This window comes from Alexandromys fortis, unplaced genomic scaffold, assembly GCF_014885135.2.
Source record: "Alexandromys fortis isolate MF-2015 unplaced genomic scaffold, M_Fortis_MF-2015_v1.1 scaffold_58, whole genome shotgun sequence".
NCBI lineage: Eukaryota > Metazoa > Chordata > Mammalia > Rodentia > Cricetidae > Alexandromys > Alexandromys fortis.
This window is the reverse complement of record NW_026067940.1, coordinates 5,731,239-5,746,958: the sequence shown is the minus strand read 5'-3', so window position 1 is coordinate 5,746,958 and position 15,720 is coordinate 5,731,239. Positions and strand designations below refer to the sequence as shown.

Genomic DNA, 15,720 nt, shown 5'->3' with positions numbered 1-15,720 from the left:
TTCTTTGGAGGCAGTGGTTTTAATTAGGTAAGCATTTAGCTGCTGCCAAGCACTCTGGGACTGGAGTGCTATTGGGACAGGAAGAAGGGTGCATGAAGGGTCATGTACCAGGCTTTTTCTTTTGGGCCACCAAACAGCTCCCAAATCGCAACACGGAGGCTTATTAATTAGTTTTGAATGTTCAGCCTAACTTCGGCACATTTCTGGCTAGCTCTTTTAACTTAAATTAACCTGTTTCTCTTTATCTACCTCTTGCCTCGGGGATTTTTATTTTTATTACCTTTTTTACTTCTGTGTATCTTACTTTCACTGCTTCTCTGTACCTGGCTGTTTGGCTAGCATCTGCCTGACTTCTTGCCCCAGCTATGTCCCTCCTTCTCTCCTCCTCCGCTCATTCTCTTTCTCCTTGAGCCTAGATTTCTCCTATTTATTCTCTGTCTGGCAGCCTCGTCTATTCCTCCCTCTGCCTAACTATTGGCAGTTCAGCTCTTTATTAAATCAATCAGGTGCCTTAGGCAGGCAAGGTGAAACAAATGGAACATATCTTCACACAGTTAAACACACACCCTTACACTGTTAAACAAATGCAACATAAGCAAAAGTAACACACCTTTACATAGTTAAAGTAACATTCTGCAGCATAAACAAGTGTAGCACATCTTTGCCTAGATGAAATAATAGTCTACCACAGGGTCAGGTGCCCTTAGTTCCGATACTCAGTACCACTCTTGAGTCAGGGTTATCTTGACCTCTTGGAAAAGTTTGAGGCATCAGCCTTTCTGTCCACTAAGGTTTCCCGATCTGAACTGCGCATGTCTACTGTCTTTCCAACCAACCAAACAAACAAACAAACGAAACCAAATTCAAATGGAGGGTGTATATAGACATAAACCTTCCGTCTCCTACTTCATAAGACATAGATGACGGGAATGCTTCTGTGTTCATAAACCTGTGCTTTGGTATATAATGTGGATAAGCAGGTGGGTGCTGGGTGCTTCTAGAGTTCACATGAGAGGAAGGTGGCCCCACCCCCTGCCTGCACTCTTCACAGGCTGTGGAGAACTTCATCTACTCCTGCGCTGGCTGCTGTGTGGCTACATACATCTTGGGCATCTGTGACAGACACAATGACAACATCATGCTGAAGACCACCGGGCACATGTTCCACATAGATTTCGGCCGCTTCCTGGGCCACGCGCAGATGTTTGGCAATATCAAGAGGTAGGTGTGCTCCTGTGTGGCGGGCAAGAGTGGTTCAGAGCTGGGGCACGAGAAGCAAGTGGACCCTCAGAGCCCTGACCCTGGGCGAGCAGCTCTGAAGGAGAGGAGACTGATCAGGAGCTCATGTTTGTGCAGAGCTTGTGGAAGGTGAGGATCAGCTGATCACATGACCTGGGGCTGAGGACTGAGCTTCAGCGGGAACGCAGTTGGGTAGCTGGGAGAAGGTGTTACTAGGTCCCAGGTCAGAAGGCATCATGAGGGTTGAAGGAAAACAGCCCCTGGTGGAGCTTACAAAGTGGCCTTCCGTCTTCATATTGACTGTCTCTACCTCTATGCTCCCTTGGTCCAGGGACCGTGCCCCCTTTGTGTTCACCTCGGACATGGCGTACGTCATCAACGGGGGTGACAAGCCTTCCAGCCGCTTCCATGATTTTGTTGACCTTTGCTGCCAAGCCTACAACCTCATTCGCAAGCACACCCACCTCTTCCTCAACCTTCTGGGCCTGGTAAGGAGTTCATCTCTTTATGACTTTCCTTCTTACTACCTGGCTCCATCTTTAAGACTGCCCCGGATTGTTCCTGAGGATTCCTGAAGATCCACTTCTCCCAATTGTGGCATCTGTCTTCCTTAAAGGCAGAGACCCAACGACTAGAAACAGTGATGCCTGACCCCTCATGTAGCCTTTCAGTGCCTGTGGCCCGCTAACCACTGCCCACAGCATCTGTCTGTAATCCCAAAGGATCGTGGCGCCTAGTACAGAAAACCGTGTCTCAGGGAGAAAGGAAGCCATGCTTGGCTCTTGTTACAGGCAGCCCCTCCTTTCTTCTAGATGCTGTCCTGTGGAATCCCAGAGCTCTCCGACCTGGAGGACCTCAAGTATGTGTATGATGCCCTGAGGCCTCAGGACACAGAGGCCAACGCCACCACCTACTTCACAAGGTAACACACAGCACAGACCAGTGCGTGCCACCACTGCCTGGCTGTTATCTGGGTTCCTACCAGAACCCAACCAGAGACTTGGTCCAGGAGGCAATGGGGAAGCTCGGTTTTATAATAGGTACTATTTATTTATTTTTATTTATTTACGGTTTTCCAAGATAGGGTCTTTCTGTGTAGCCCTGGCTGTCTTAGAATTTGTTCTATAGACCAGGCTAGCCTTGGAAGAGCTCAAAGATCCACCTGCCTGTGCTGGGACTAACGGAGTGTGGCTGCACACCCAATTTATGATATATTTTAACTCTTTTGGTCAGACCCTTCCTCTTCAACCAGACATCACTTAGAAGTTAGTCTTTTTGAGCAGTGCTTGGTGTGGCCCTGGGATTCTATTTGTTAGTACTTAAGACATTGATTGATCATCCTGAGTTCCCACCTACCTTGTTTTGAATGTGTTTAGCAGGAGGAATAAGAGCTCAGGATTCACAAATTCCATGAGATAATGTGTCAATCCTGTACTCTGTTACACCGTGACATTGGGAACATGGTTGATCTGGTGGCTAATTTAAACTCAGGGCTGGGCATTGTAGCACACACCTGTAATTCTAGTACTTAGGAAGCTGAGACAGGAGGATCGCCATGAATTTGAGGCCAGCCTGGGCTACATATTGAGATCTTGTCTACTCTTACCTCCTCCTCACTCCCCCCCAAATCTCAGGACTTTGGCAGTATCTGGTTGGATAGCTATCACAGCACAGGGAGGTTGGGCCCGTGGTTACATCCTTGGTTTCCCATTCTACACAAACAGATTGATTGAGTCCAGCCTGGGTAGCGTCGCCACGAAACTCAACTTTTTCATTCACAACCTGGCTCAGATGAAATTCACAGGCTCAGATGACCGGCTAACCCTTTCCTTTGCACCCCGAACACACACTCTCAAGAGCTCTGGGCGCATCACTGATGTCTTCCTCTGCCGTCACGAGAAGATCTTCCACCCCAGCAAGGGCTATGTAAGTGTTTGCTCCTTTCTGTTGCTTTCTGTTCACCCATCTTGGGGTTAACCCCTTTTCCATACCTGTACAGTGTGCTCTGGAGTTTACCAAGGCTCTGGCACTGGGAATAATCCAGACAGGCCTGTTCCCTCATTTAAGTGACCTTCATAGACTCGGGAAGCTGAACTGGTTTGTAGTTCTAGAGATACAGGAGGAAGTCTCTGCTTTCAGGTTCCTGCATGTGTGCAGCCTACCCTCTTTTCTCCACTGGAGACTCTTCCGAGGCCTTTTTCCTTCCGGAAAGTACCGCACACGCACACACGGAGGCACGCACGCACACACACACACACACACACACACACACGCACTTCTGCTCTCCTCCCGTCCCCTCGTGGGCAGGTGGGCAGGCAGATGTACCCTGAGTTTCGGCTTTGCAGATTTATGTGGTGAAGGTGATGCGGGAGAACGCTCATGAGGCAACGTACATCCAGAGGACGTTTGAGGAGTTCCAGGAACTGCACAACAAGCTGCGCCTGCTCTTCCCATCTTCTCTCCTGCCCAGGTAGCCCCCCAACCCCCCCCCCATCCTCTTGAACTGAAAGAGATGGGGGAGGGATGGGGATGAAGCTAGGACCGTGTTTCAGAAAGAACCATTTCAAGTTGAGGATCTACCTGCTTTACCCTGCCCGGGAGTGGGGTTGGTGACAGGAGCGCCCCCTGCTGGCTGTTATCGCCAGCTAGCCCAACAGCCTTGCTCTAGCCTTGGGGAGAAAAAAATTAAACATGGGGGCACTCGCCAGAAAGCAAGCCAGCTGAGCTGAAAGCAGGGGCACTGGGTGAAGCCGATCATGACTTAGAGTTTATAATTTATCACAGAATTGTAATATTTTTTTCCTAATGGACAAAGTGTGACATACACATTCAGACTTGGAAGGGAAGGACCCTTGACACCTACAAGAATGAGCCTGAATGAAATATGCCAGTCACGAGGAGATAAAAACTCCATGATCCTACCTATTGGATTCCCCAGAACAGTCAGGCCCTGGAGACTGAATGCAGAATCAGTGGCTGAGGTTCAAGAGGTTTAGTTCCTCAGGACGAAGAGTTCTAGACCTAGCTAGCTTCTGGTGCTGGTTATGCAGACGGTGACTGAACTCGATGCCACAGAACCGTACCCAGAAGTCTTTAAATGCTTGATGATTAAAATGCTGGAAATGTCTGGGGTCCCAGGAAGTGTGTGTGTGTGTGTGTGTGTGTGTGTGTGTGTGTGTGTGTGTAGAAAAAGAGACAGAAACGGACCAACACAGGTACAGACATGTGCACAGACTGCGCGGTCTGGTAGCAGTCATGGAGGCAAGGGTGGCCCAGAAGAGAAGCAGCTAGGAAAAGAGGATCAGGTAAATAGAAATGCAAATGAAATCTAAAATCTTCTTATCCTCTCCCCCATCCCCGTGTCCCTTGTCTGCCTGTCAATCCAGCTTCCCTAGTCGCTTTGTGATTGGCCGCTCCCGGGGAGAGGCAGTGGCCGAGCGGCGGAGGGAGGAGCTAAATGGCTACATCTGGCACTTGATTCACGCAGCCCCGGAGGTGGCTGAGGTGAGTGAGTGGCTGGGGGATGTGAGAGGAGGGGACCTGAGTCCTGGGGAAGCCATCAGGAGTCTGGAGAATGACCAGTGAGTGCCTGGCCCTACTGAGGTTGAGCAAGCACAGGTCCATGGTGGACGAGCCTCAGGCCTGGGCTTTGTTTTCATTTCCTGTGCTTATTAGAAACATTCTCCAGAGACAGGCGTGTGTTTTAGCCCCAGGCTGGCTCAGTCGTCTCCCCAAGCTGGTGTGTCTATAGGCGAATGGAGAAGGCTGGAGTAGACTAGAATAGACTGCTTTTGATCCGAAGAGGCCTGGCTTTATTTATTTACTTATTTACTTACTTATTTATTTTTTGTTCACTTTGGTTTTTGAGATGTGGTCTCACTCTCACTAAGAACTCGCTTTGGAGACCAAGCTAGCCTTGAACTTGTAACCATCTTCTTCCTTTTGTTTCTTGAATGTTGAGCATACAGGGATTTGTTCCCTACCCACCCAACCATTGGCTATTTTCTTTCTTTCTTTTTTTAATTACTTTATTTTGTGTTCATTTGCATTTTGCCTGCATGTATGTCTGTGTGAGGGTGTCAGGTCCCCAGGAACAGGGGCTACTGACAGTTGTGAACGCCCATGTGGGTGCTGAGAATTGAACCCAGGTCCAAGTGCTCTTCACCCTGAGCCATCTCTCCAGCCTTGGCTCTTTTCTCCTAAAAAAAAAAAATGTGTGTGTGTGTGTGTGTGTGTGTGTGTGTGTGTGTGTGTGTGTAAATAAAATGAACCCTTCCTGGGCCATGTCTTACTGAAGAGTGGCCCCTGTTTTCTAATCTGTTCCAGTGTGATCTGGTATATACCTTCTTCCACCCCCTGCCCCGGGATGAGAAGGCTTCAGGCCCCAGCTCAGTTCCAAAGTCTTCAGGTACAGTTCTTTCCTGGTGGCGGTCCTGCCAGAATACATCCCCACCTCTTTGTCAGCTTCCTTTCGTGTTCAGTTGCTTACTTGCTGAGGACTCTGGTTTTCCATTCGTGCTGTGGTGTCCACAGATCTGTGGCTGAGGTCCCTAGGGGAAGGATATTTATTTAGTGATTACCCCCCTCAGTCTGGGCACACTCATCCCAACCCAGCTCTCTACTGCATTCCAGCCCACATAAGTGTCAGAAACCTGACAGGTTGGGGCAGGACTTCAGGAAGGAAGTAGAAATGTCTGCCTGGCACCAGTCAGGGGCACTTCTGGAGTATGGATCTTTCTCAGTTTCTTTTATCCCTACAGATGGGACTTGGGCCCGGCCCGTTGGGAAGGTCGGTGGGGAAGTGAAGCTATCCATCTCCTATAAAAACAACAAACTCTTCATCATGGTGATGCATATTCGGGGCTTGGTAAGTGCATGGACAGCCCTCACTGGGTCTGTCATCTTTCTGCTGGTAGCTTTTGAGTGAGTCAGTTCTCTGCTCCCAGATAACGAGAGTAACCACAGATGTTTACTGAGTCTCCACCACAGGCTGCCCACACCAGGCCTGCGGTTGACCAGGCGATTCAAGACACAGCTGCTTGCTTGCTGTGGTCTTTGTAGCGGTATCCTGAGTACCGTGAGCCTCTTTATAAGATGCTGGTGGTGTCTCCTTCCAGGGGTTGCTGTGGGGATGAACCGAGATAATCCATGGGATGCACTTGCCTTTCTGAGTAGTAGTGTTGCTATGGTAATTCTGGTTTTATAAAAGAGAGGCCTAGGGCATTTGCTACCTGGTTATATTAATAGATATAGATAGGTGAGTCTAGACAGGGCAGCCACTGGACTTCCTTCGGGCATATTCAAGGCAGTATATAATTAATTTTGGCACAGGTTCTAAGATCATCATGAAGGGGAAAGGAACATTTGTTGACCATTTACAATGTGTAGCGTCTGATGTTGCTCATTTTGAAGTTTGGAACACCAAGTCATAGCAGAAAGCACGTACTTTGAATCAAAGAAAACTTGGTTTTGCCAAGCAGTCGTGGTGCACGCCTTTAATCCCAGTGCTTGGGAGGGAGAGGCAGGTAGATCTCTGCAAGTTCGAGGCCAGCCTGGTCTACATAGCAAGTTCCGGTACAAGCTCCAAAGCTACACAGAGAAACCCTGTCTCAAAAAAAAAGGGGGGGCTGGAGAGATGGCTCAGTGGTTAAGAGCATTGCCTGCTCTTCCAAAGGTCCTGAGTTCAAATCCCAGCAACTACTTGGTGGCTCACAACCATCTGTAATGAGGTCTGGTGCCCTCTTCTGGCCTGCAGACATACACACAGATAGAATATTGTATATATAACAAATAAATAAATAAATATTTTAAAAAAACTGAAAAAACTTGGTTTCATATTCACATTCTTTTATGTTTATCACTCATTCATTCAACAAATCTTATTTTGTGCCGACTAATACATTAGCCCTTGATACAGGAGAAGCCAAAACACAGCTGTGCCCAGGGCACCTGTAGTCTAGTTAGAAAGGGCAGACCTTAGAATAGACAAGGACAATATATGGTGTGTCAGTGGGTTGAGAACCGTACAAGAGACAAAGCAGAGGAGTCCGGGAGAAAGGACATTAAGGGGTAGAGAAGGCCTCAGTGATGAGATCTGTTCAATGACCCAAGGAAGGGAGGGAGGAAGCCCCTTGTGTAAATCTGAGAGGAGATTGCTTCAGATGTGGGGAAGCAGGGAGCAGTCAGGTCTAACAGCCTGTGTGGGGTTACCAGAAACTACTCAGTTATTGTTAGCTGTGGCCTGGAGTGGAGGGCGGAGGAGCCGAAGGGAGCATAGCAAGGCTCTGACTTCCATTCCTAGAGGTCTTTGGGTAAATGTGCTGTGTTCTGAATCAAATATCAGGGGATGGGTTTTTAAATTTATTTATTTTTATAAGACAGGTTCTCAATCTAGCCCAAGCTAGTCTGGAACTGGAACTCAATAGATAGCCTAGTTGGCTTTGACCACAAGGCAGTCCTCCTGCCTCAGCTTCCCAAGTGCTGGGACATGAAATGCTGCTCTTGGTTTTGACTTAACAATAAGTTTGGAAGGCTGGAGCAGTCAGTGGTTAAGAGCACTGACTGCTCTTCCAAAGGTCCTGAGTTCAATTCCCAGCAACCACATGGTGGCTCACAGCCATCTGTAATGAGGTCTGGTGCCCTCTTCTGGCCTGCAGGCATACACACAGATAGACTATTGTATACATAATAAATAAATAAATATTAAAAAAAATGAGTTTGGAGACCATGGGATGGTTGGACCAGGCTCTAAAAACAAACGAAAACTAGGGCAGAGTCATCCTGACTGAATCAGTCGTCAGTGGGCCCTGAGCAAGCCACCTCTTCTCTCTGACTCATGCCTCTACCCGATAGCACTTACAAGGTACCAAATAACAAAACAGCGTGGAGAGGAGATACCTGGTGACTTGATGGTTCATTAAAACCATATTACAAGCCAGGCATAGCAATGCATTCCTTCCTTTAATCTCAGCACTCAGGAGGCAGAGGCAGGTGGATAATCTCTGTGAGTTTAAGTTCAGCCTGATCTATATAGTGAGCTCCAGGACAGCCAGGGCTATGTAGAGCCCTGTCTCAAAAAAACCACAACTGAAAAATTGTGTGTGTGTGTGTGTGTGTGTATGTTTAATGTAATCATGGTAGATCTTTTTATCAGCATGTAATGAGCTGGAAAGCAGATTTAAAAGATTGGGTGTGCCGTACACCAAGCCAAAGGGTGAAGGCGAGAGAATCTAGATCAGAGTGTGGCTTCAGGGATGACTGGGAAGTGGGAGATACTATTGGATCTTCATCTTTTGTTTCATCCCGTTCTAGCAGCCGCTCCAGGATGGGAATGACCCTGACCCCTATGTAAAGATTTATCTCCTTCCTGACCCTCAGAAGACCACGAAGAGGAAAACCAAAGTGGCTCGGAAAACCTGCAACCCTACCTACAATGAGATGGTGTGTCTAAGATGGGGTCGAGGGGGGCGGGTTGGGTAGACAGACAGGGTAGCGCAGGGGCTGGCAAACCTCTTCTTTAGTTATTTGTTTTGGTTTTTTTTTGAGACTCAAACTCCATATATAACCAAGGCTGGCCTCGAATTCCTGATTCTCTGAGTGCTGGGATTTTAGGCTTGAGCCACACAACACCTGGCAAGAGACTGTCCGTTCTTATAAACTTAGTTGTATTGGATCAATTCATACTTGCTGATTTAGATGCTGTGACTGCTTTTTTGTTCAGTGGTGGCCTTGAGAATTTTGGTATGGACTGTACTTTTTTAATACTCATTTTATTTGTGTGTAAATGTGCCCATGGGTCCCAGAAGATTGAGTTTGAGTCCCTAGAGCTGGAGTTATAGGTGATTTTGAGCTTCCAGACAGCAAAAACATTTTTTTTAATGTGCATTGGTGTTTGGGCTGCATGTATGTCCTTATGAAGGTATTAGATCCACTGGAACTTGAGTTATAGACAGTTGTGAGCTGCTATGTGGGTGCTGAGGGGTTTTTTTGTTGTTGTTGTTGTTGTTTTTGTTTTTGTTTTTCAAGACAGGGTTTCTCTATATCACATCTCTGGCTTTCCTGAAAGTCATTTTGTAGACCAGGCTGACCTTGAACTCACACAGATCTGCCAGCTTTTGCCTCCCAAGTACTGGGATTAAAGGTGTGCACCACTATGTTGGGCAACAACCATTACTCATAGCTGCTGAGCCATCTCTCCAGGCCGACAGCAAGCGCTCTGGACTAGTGAGGTGTTTGATGGCGCCCCCACATGTTATAAAGCCTAACACAGTGGACCACCTTCCCCTCTATGTAAAAACTCTCAAACCCTGGGGATTATGATCCTCAAGGTGGGATTTGGGCCCTCACATGTGAGGACGGGAGCTTTCTGACCTATATGGAGTTGCCACGGACCACCCCAGTCAGCTATGGGAGTCCCTGGGACAGGGGTCCTCGAAGGTTAGGTGGGTAAGGATTTGGAGGTGACAGACAGAAACAAATGCAGAGGTAGCTTGAATCTGAGTGTATTTTACAGCTTTCAAGCAAGGATTTTTATACATAATGAGACAAGTGTTAAAATTCTCAAAAGATGTGTTTAGTGAAGCAATCACGGATAGGACAGATGACATCATTGTCATTTGGCACAGTAAAGCATAGAAGCATCAGAGGCTAACGGCACATTTCCAAGATCGGGTTAATAAATGTTTATGGTTGGTCATTGTTTAACAACTAGTATCTAGTTTTTGTAAATCTTCAAGGTATAATTTTAAACTATTGATCTTTTATTTAAGGCTTTCTTTACTATATATCTAAGCCCACTTCCGATGATGTACATACAGCCACATGAAATTTTATCATTGGAAAAGTTATTATCATTATACTATTTTATAATTTTTGTAAATGATTTGTGAAGTAAAGCACTGGTTATTCCGGAGATGAGGTCATAGGTAGTGACCTTATCTCAAGGGATGGTTTCTTATCCATATTTCTCACTTAAAACCTCAGCCTGGGCTATCGGGAACATCTTGTAAATATGGAAAGGGAATAGAAGAAGATAAAACAGATAGATTGCCATGAGAACTTCCGCTCGATATTTCGCTCCAGCCAAGAGTTTCACAACCGGTTCCAGGAGGCCTCCTCCTTCTGAAGTTTTCGCCTCAAGCTGTGGAACTTGTCACACAGACTCTACTGGGGCTGGTGTGGCATGGAGGATGACAGACTCCAGTAAACATAATCCCAGCATTTGGGAGGCAGAGGAGGAGTATTGTCAGCACCAGGCCAACCTGGGCTACATTTACACCATCTTAAACAACCCAGGCGCTGGGCAGTGGTGGCACATGTCTATAATCCCAGTACTTGGGAGACAGAGGCAGGCAGATCTCCATGAGTTCAAGGCCTGGTCTACAGAGTGAGTTCCAGGACAGCCAGGACTACACACAGAAACCCTGTCTTGAAAAAACAAAGAAAGAAAAGGAGGGAGGAAAGGAAAGAAGGGAGGGAAGGAGAGAGGGTGGGTGGGAGAGAGGGAGGGAGGGAGGAAAGGAAAGAAGGAAGGAGGGATGGAGAGAGAGAGAGAGAGAGAGAGAGAGAGAGAGAGAGAAAGAAAGAAAGAAAGAAAGAAAGAAAGAAAGAAAGAAAGAAAGAAAGAAAGAAAGAAAGAAAGCGATGAACCCCAGGGACTGGTCATCTTCTCTGACTTCCCGGTGGATCCCTCTACCCTGTATCACTTCCCTGTAGATTACCCTGCCCTGTCTCACAGTCTCCCTCTTTTCCCAATGCCCATGTTTGCAGTTGGTGTATGATGGGATCCCCAAGGGAGACCTACAGCAGCGGGAGCTCCAGCTGAGCGTGCTAAGTGAGCAAGGATTTTGGGAGAACGTGCTCCTTGGGGAGGTACACATTCGCCTTCGGGAGCTGGACCTGGCCCAGGAGAAGACTGGCTGGTTTGCACTGGGATCTCGAGGTCATGGAACCTTATGAGCCTAATCATGGCCCAGGCCTGCAGCTGCTGCCCAGAGCTGGGGGAGAATGACTCCCCTGCCTGGCCTGACTCCTTTGCTAGGAAGGGGTGCAGCCCTCGGTGGCCTTCCCCATGGTCCAGGTGGACCTGACCTCGGTGAGGGGCTGGAAGAGTCCGGCGCTCTGTGCTGCCCCTTCTTCGGTGGACTGCACTTGGGTTGGTTGTGGGGAACGGGCCCTCGGAAGCTGTGGGTCGCAGCAGAGTCTTAAGTTTACCTTGTGTCAAGGGAGCAATGCCTGCTTTGGGGTGTGTGGAGCGCGAGCTATATGAAGTAGCACTTGGGGGAGGGTGGGTGGATATTTTATTTTAATTTTTAAAAAATGAAATAGTAATGTTGTCCTAGCTGGGACAGGAAGCCTTGAGAGGGGCATACCGTGCCTCAGACGGCAAGAGAGGACTATTTGGGTTTTTTGTATGATGAAAGTTCTTATTGGACTTTTTCCCAGGACTTTTTGGGTTTTGTTTTCTAGCTATAGGAAATGTTGGGGAGGGGCCCGGTAGGTCCTCGGTGAAGCCCTCCCCCTCTCAGGCGCACTGGGGAAGGGTGGGGAGGACTCCCTGACTGCTGGGCTGAGGCCCTCCCTGGGCTGTCTGATTTTGCCTCCAAAGGAGAGCAGTGTGATACCTACGTGTGTAAGGAAGGGCCTTCCGTGTCAGGGGTCCGCCATGGACCTGTGTTCAGGGACCCATGCTCTTTAGGGCAGAATTTTCTTCTCTTCTTCCCCTGCTGGTTGGATTTGACTCTGATGTCTTCCTTTCCCCTTTGCCCCTCTGATCTCGCAGCCCTCTGCGGGTCCTGGTGAATACACTGGGGTGCTCCTATGCCCCAACTTGTTTGATGGGACAGAATGCTGCCGACCCTCAGCTCCAGGCCACGCCTGTAGAGGGCAGGTGCGTTGTGGCCACTTGCTGCATAGTTCCTGGAATATGTTCCTGAGACCTACTACTACTTTCCCTCCCAAACCTGTTTCTCTCACACTTCAAAAGGGATTTCATTGTGTAGGGCCACAAAGCTGTTTAGCATGTAGACAGAGGGTACCCTGTCCACAGCTAAGGGGGCTGGGAAGAATGAAGACCGGTCAATGCCGTTGTTCTTTCTGGCTATCTTCCTGGCCAGAAGGCAATTGGCCTGGAGCAGCATACTCTTGGAAAACAAACAGTGGCTGGAGAGATGGCTCAGCGGTTAAGAGCACTGGCTGCTCTTCCAGAGGACCTGGGTTCAATTCCCAGCACCCACAGGGCAGCTCACAACTGACTGTAGCTCCAGTTCCAGGGGACCTGACACACTCACACAGACATACATACAGGTGAAACACCAATGCACATGAAATAAAATAAATTACTTAAAAAAGAAAAAGAAAACAAAAGATTATTTCAACACATCCTTCTTATATGGTGCTAGGGATCGAACCCAGGGCCCTTTGAGTGCTGAGCAAGCACTCGACCCCCAAGCTGCATCCCCAGCCTCGTACCCTTATTCTGTACCAGATGAATTTAAAATCCACTTGAGTTTCTCTCCAAGGAGTTTTCACTATTTAAAAAGAGAGGGATTGGGACAATTCACCGTTTTTGTTTTTTTGAGACAAGGTCTCACTGTGTAGACTAGGTTGGCTTGAACTCATAGAGATCTGCCTGCCCCTGCCTCTGTAGGGCTGGGATTAAAGGCGATTAACTTCTTAAGCAGGAGTTAGCTGATGAGAGAGAAGGGCTAGCAAGGCTGCCATGACCGGTTTCTCTGGGACCCTATTACTGGAGAGTGAAAAGCTCCATTCACTGAAGCCGCATGGAAGCAAGAAAGGTTCTGTTTGTCTTGTTTATGAGCAAGGGTATCATATAGCCCAGGTTGGCCTCACACTTCTATGGAGATGAAGATAACCTTGATCTACTTGCCTTCAACCACCCAGGTGCTAGATGACAGGCATGAGCCACCACGTCCGTTCATTTTTTTTTCCTTAATTAGAATTGCGAGGTCAGTGGGTAAGAGCACTTCCTCACTAATTAGGAATGCCAGGCCAGTGAGATGGCTCAGCGAATGGGGCATTTGCCTCGTCAATTTAAATTTGATCACTGAGACCTTCAAGATGGTTGGAGAAAACCAACTTCCACAAGGTTGTTCTTTGGCTTCCAGATACATCACACATCATGTCCACCTCTCTCTCATAAACACATAAATAAGGTAATTTAAAAATCTGGCTGCGAAAGGCGGGAGACTGGAGAGGGAAAGCAGTGGAACCTTCCAGGTGTTTGGACCATAGATGAGCTACTGGCTTTTTGCCTGTAGCTCTTTTTATTCTGACCCTTTATGCCCCTGACTTAAAGAGGTCTATGTACTGTACCCACTTCCCATGTCCCCTGTATCTTCTACTTTCTCTGGAGTTGTATTTTCTAATAAATGACATTTGAGAAAACAAAGCTGCCATTATTAAAGCTTGGTTGGTGTGTGAGTGTTTAAATTAAAGCATCGGGTGCGTGTTTATGTGCACTAGTGCACGACATGGACATTTATCAATTGTCAGCTGCTTGCAATCAAAGCTTCAGGGCAAAAGTCCTGCTTCAGCAGGCCTGACAGGTCAGGCTCAGCCACTGTTCCCACATGCCAATTAAAGGGACAGTGGTAATGAAAAGCAGGGGCATGGCCACATTGGAAAGAGTATAAAGGAGGCTTGTGAGACAGGTGAGGGGCAAGAGGGATGCATAGTTAGGCTGTCTTGGTCAAGGTGCGATCCCATCTTTCGCGGTCTTGGCTGGAGTCTTGCAAGGTTCCCCAATAAATTGTTACATATTGGTCCTACTGTCCAGACATGATTCCTACAAGATGACCTGTTCCTGGGTGCAACGTTTCCATCACTGACAACTGGCATCATCGACGACAATTTCCATCATCTTGGGGAGTTCCAGGCTACCTTTGGCTACACGTTCTGAAAGGAAAATAAAAGACTCAACAAGAATAAATAGTTAAAGAAAAACTAGTTTGGGGGCTGGAGAGGCAGCTCAGAGGTTAAGAGCACTGTCTGCTCTTCCAGAGGACCTAAGTTCAATTCCCAGCAACCACATGGTGGCTCACAACCCATCTGTAATGAGATCTGGTGCCCTCTTCTGGCCTGCAGGCACACATGCATGCAAACACTGTATACATAATAAATAAGGGATCAAAACAGGATAACAAAAGACTTTGAACAGCCACAGTTGAAAGTTGGCAGAAAATTTGACCATGCAGTGTAAGTATTTCTGTTGCATATACACTTTAGGTTAATGATTATGATTGACAGCATGTCAGGAGCATCAAGCTGTCCAAACCTCTCAAGATACATTTAAATGTTTTGTTTGTTTTAAAGCATAGCAAGGAGACAGTGACATAGGCCTTTAATCCTAGCACCCAGGAGGCAGAGGCAGGGGGATCTCTGAGTCCGAGGCCAGCCTGCTCTACAAAGTGAGTTCCAGGATATCAAGAACTACACAGAGAAACCCTGTATTGAAAAAGCAAAACAAAGGAATAAACAAAAAAGTTCTTTAAAGTAAAACATACTTGTATATAGATGTATTCTCTAGCTGACTGGTACTCAACCCTTTTTAATTAAAGAATGGCTCTGTTAGATAAATATTTTTATTGCACATCCATTTTTCTTTGCTTAAAGGAGATAATCATGAGGCTAGAAAGATGGCAAAGCAGTTAAGAACACTTGATGCTCTTGCAGAGAAGCTGGGTTTGGTTTCCAGCACCCATAATATGTAGTTTATAACCATCTGTAACTTTAGTTCCAAAGGCTCTGGTGCCCTCTTTCGGCCTCCATGGGCTCCTGCACACACATGGCACATATACATATATGCAGGTAAGACATCACAGACAGGCTGCTGCAGAGGGTGCTGGGGATAGCTCCACTTCACATCTTCCAAGTCCTAGCTTGGCTCAAGAGGCAGCTGAGATGAACTAGGAGACACTCAGCTGGTGTTGAAGGTCATGGTGGTGACAGGGGTTAGATGGGTGTGGTAGGTGCTTTTGGAAGAAGTGACCTTGAGACAGGTTTACCACTCAACTCGGACTTACTTCCCTGTTGCCCTGCTGTGGTGGCCCTGTGACCCCACAGGTGCTCTGTCTTGTGAGCATTCCAGTTTGCAGACACCAGCCCAGGCATTCTTCCCTTCGGTTCATTTTGTTGTTATCCTCCTGTCTACTGTGAGCACTGGGGTGTGACTGTTGGTCTGCGAGTTGAGTTGGGAATGACCCTGCTGTCCTATGGTGTGGCTATTGCATGGTGACTACTCCTTTGTCCTTAGCTGTGGTTGCCTGAGCTGTCCAAGGGAAGCCCCACGCCTAGGGTCCAAAGATATTAAAACTATAGTGGGGTCTTACCTGGGGAGGGCATTGTGTGTGCACAGGTGCGGTGGGGGCTTGAATGAAAATAGATTCCAGTGGGCTCACGTGTTTACACACTCAGTCCCCAGTAGGTGGTACCATTTGGGGAGGATTAGAGGGTGTGGCCTTG

The 15,720-nt window shown here is 47.5% G+C and overlaps 1 protein-coding gene across 7 annotated transcripts in view; it reads left to right on the top strand.

The window, feature by feature from the left end:
- The window catches only part of Pik3c2b (phosphatidylinositol-4-phosphate 3-kinase catalytic subunit type 2 beta), a 65,665-nt gene extending 52,022 nt beyond the window's left edge, over positions 1-13,643 (top strand). For 3 of the 7 annotated variants that reach the window (XM_050147755.1, XM_050147754.1, XM_050147756.1), the window contains exons 24-34: positions 1,052-1,221; positions 1,571-1,727; positions 2,052-2,161; positions 2,964-3,165; positions 3,585-3,709; positions 4,626-4,743; positions 5,566-5,647; positions 6,000-6,106; positions 8,551-8,679; positions 11,008-11,109; positions 12,020-13,643. In XM_050147755.1, coding sequence (XP_050003712.1) covers positions 1,052-1,221; positions 1,571-1,727; positions 2,052-2,161; positions 2,964-3,165; positions 3,585-3,709; positions 4,626-4,743; positions 5,566-5,647; positions 6,000-6,106; positions 8,551-8,679; positions 11,008-11,109; positions 12,020-12,547 — 1,830 coding nt within the window. In that variant the 3' untranslated portion in view covers positions 12,548-13,643. Of the gene's footprint in view, positions 1-1,051; positions 1,222-1,570; positions 1,728-2,051; positions 2,162-2,963; positions 3,166-3,584; positions 3,710-4,625; positions 4,744-5,565; positions 5,648-5,999; positions 6,107-8,550; positions 8,680-11,007 lie in introns of all 7 variants that reach the window. The other 4 variants (XM_050147757.1, XM_050147761.1, XM_050147760.1 and 1 more) reach the window with 4 other exon arrangements.
- Positions 13,644-15,720: the final 2,077 nt, after the last annotated feature.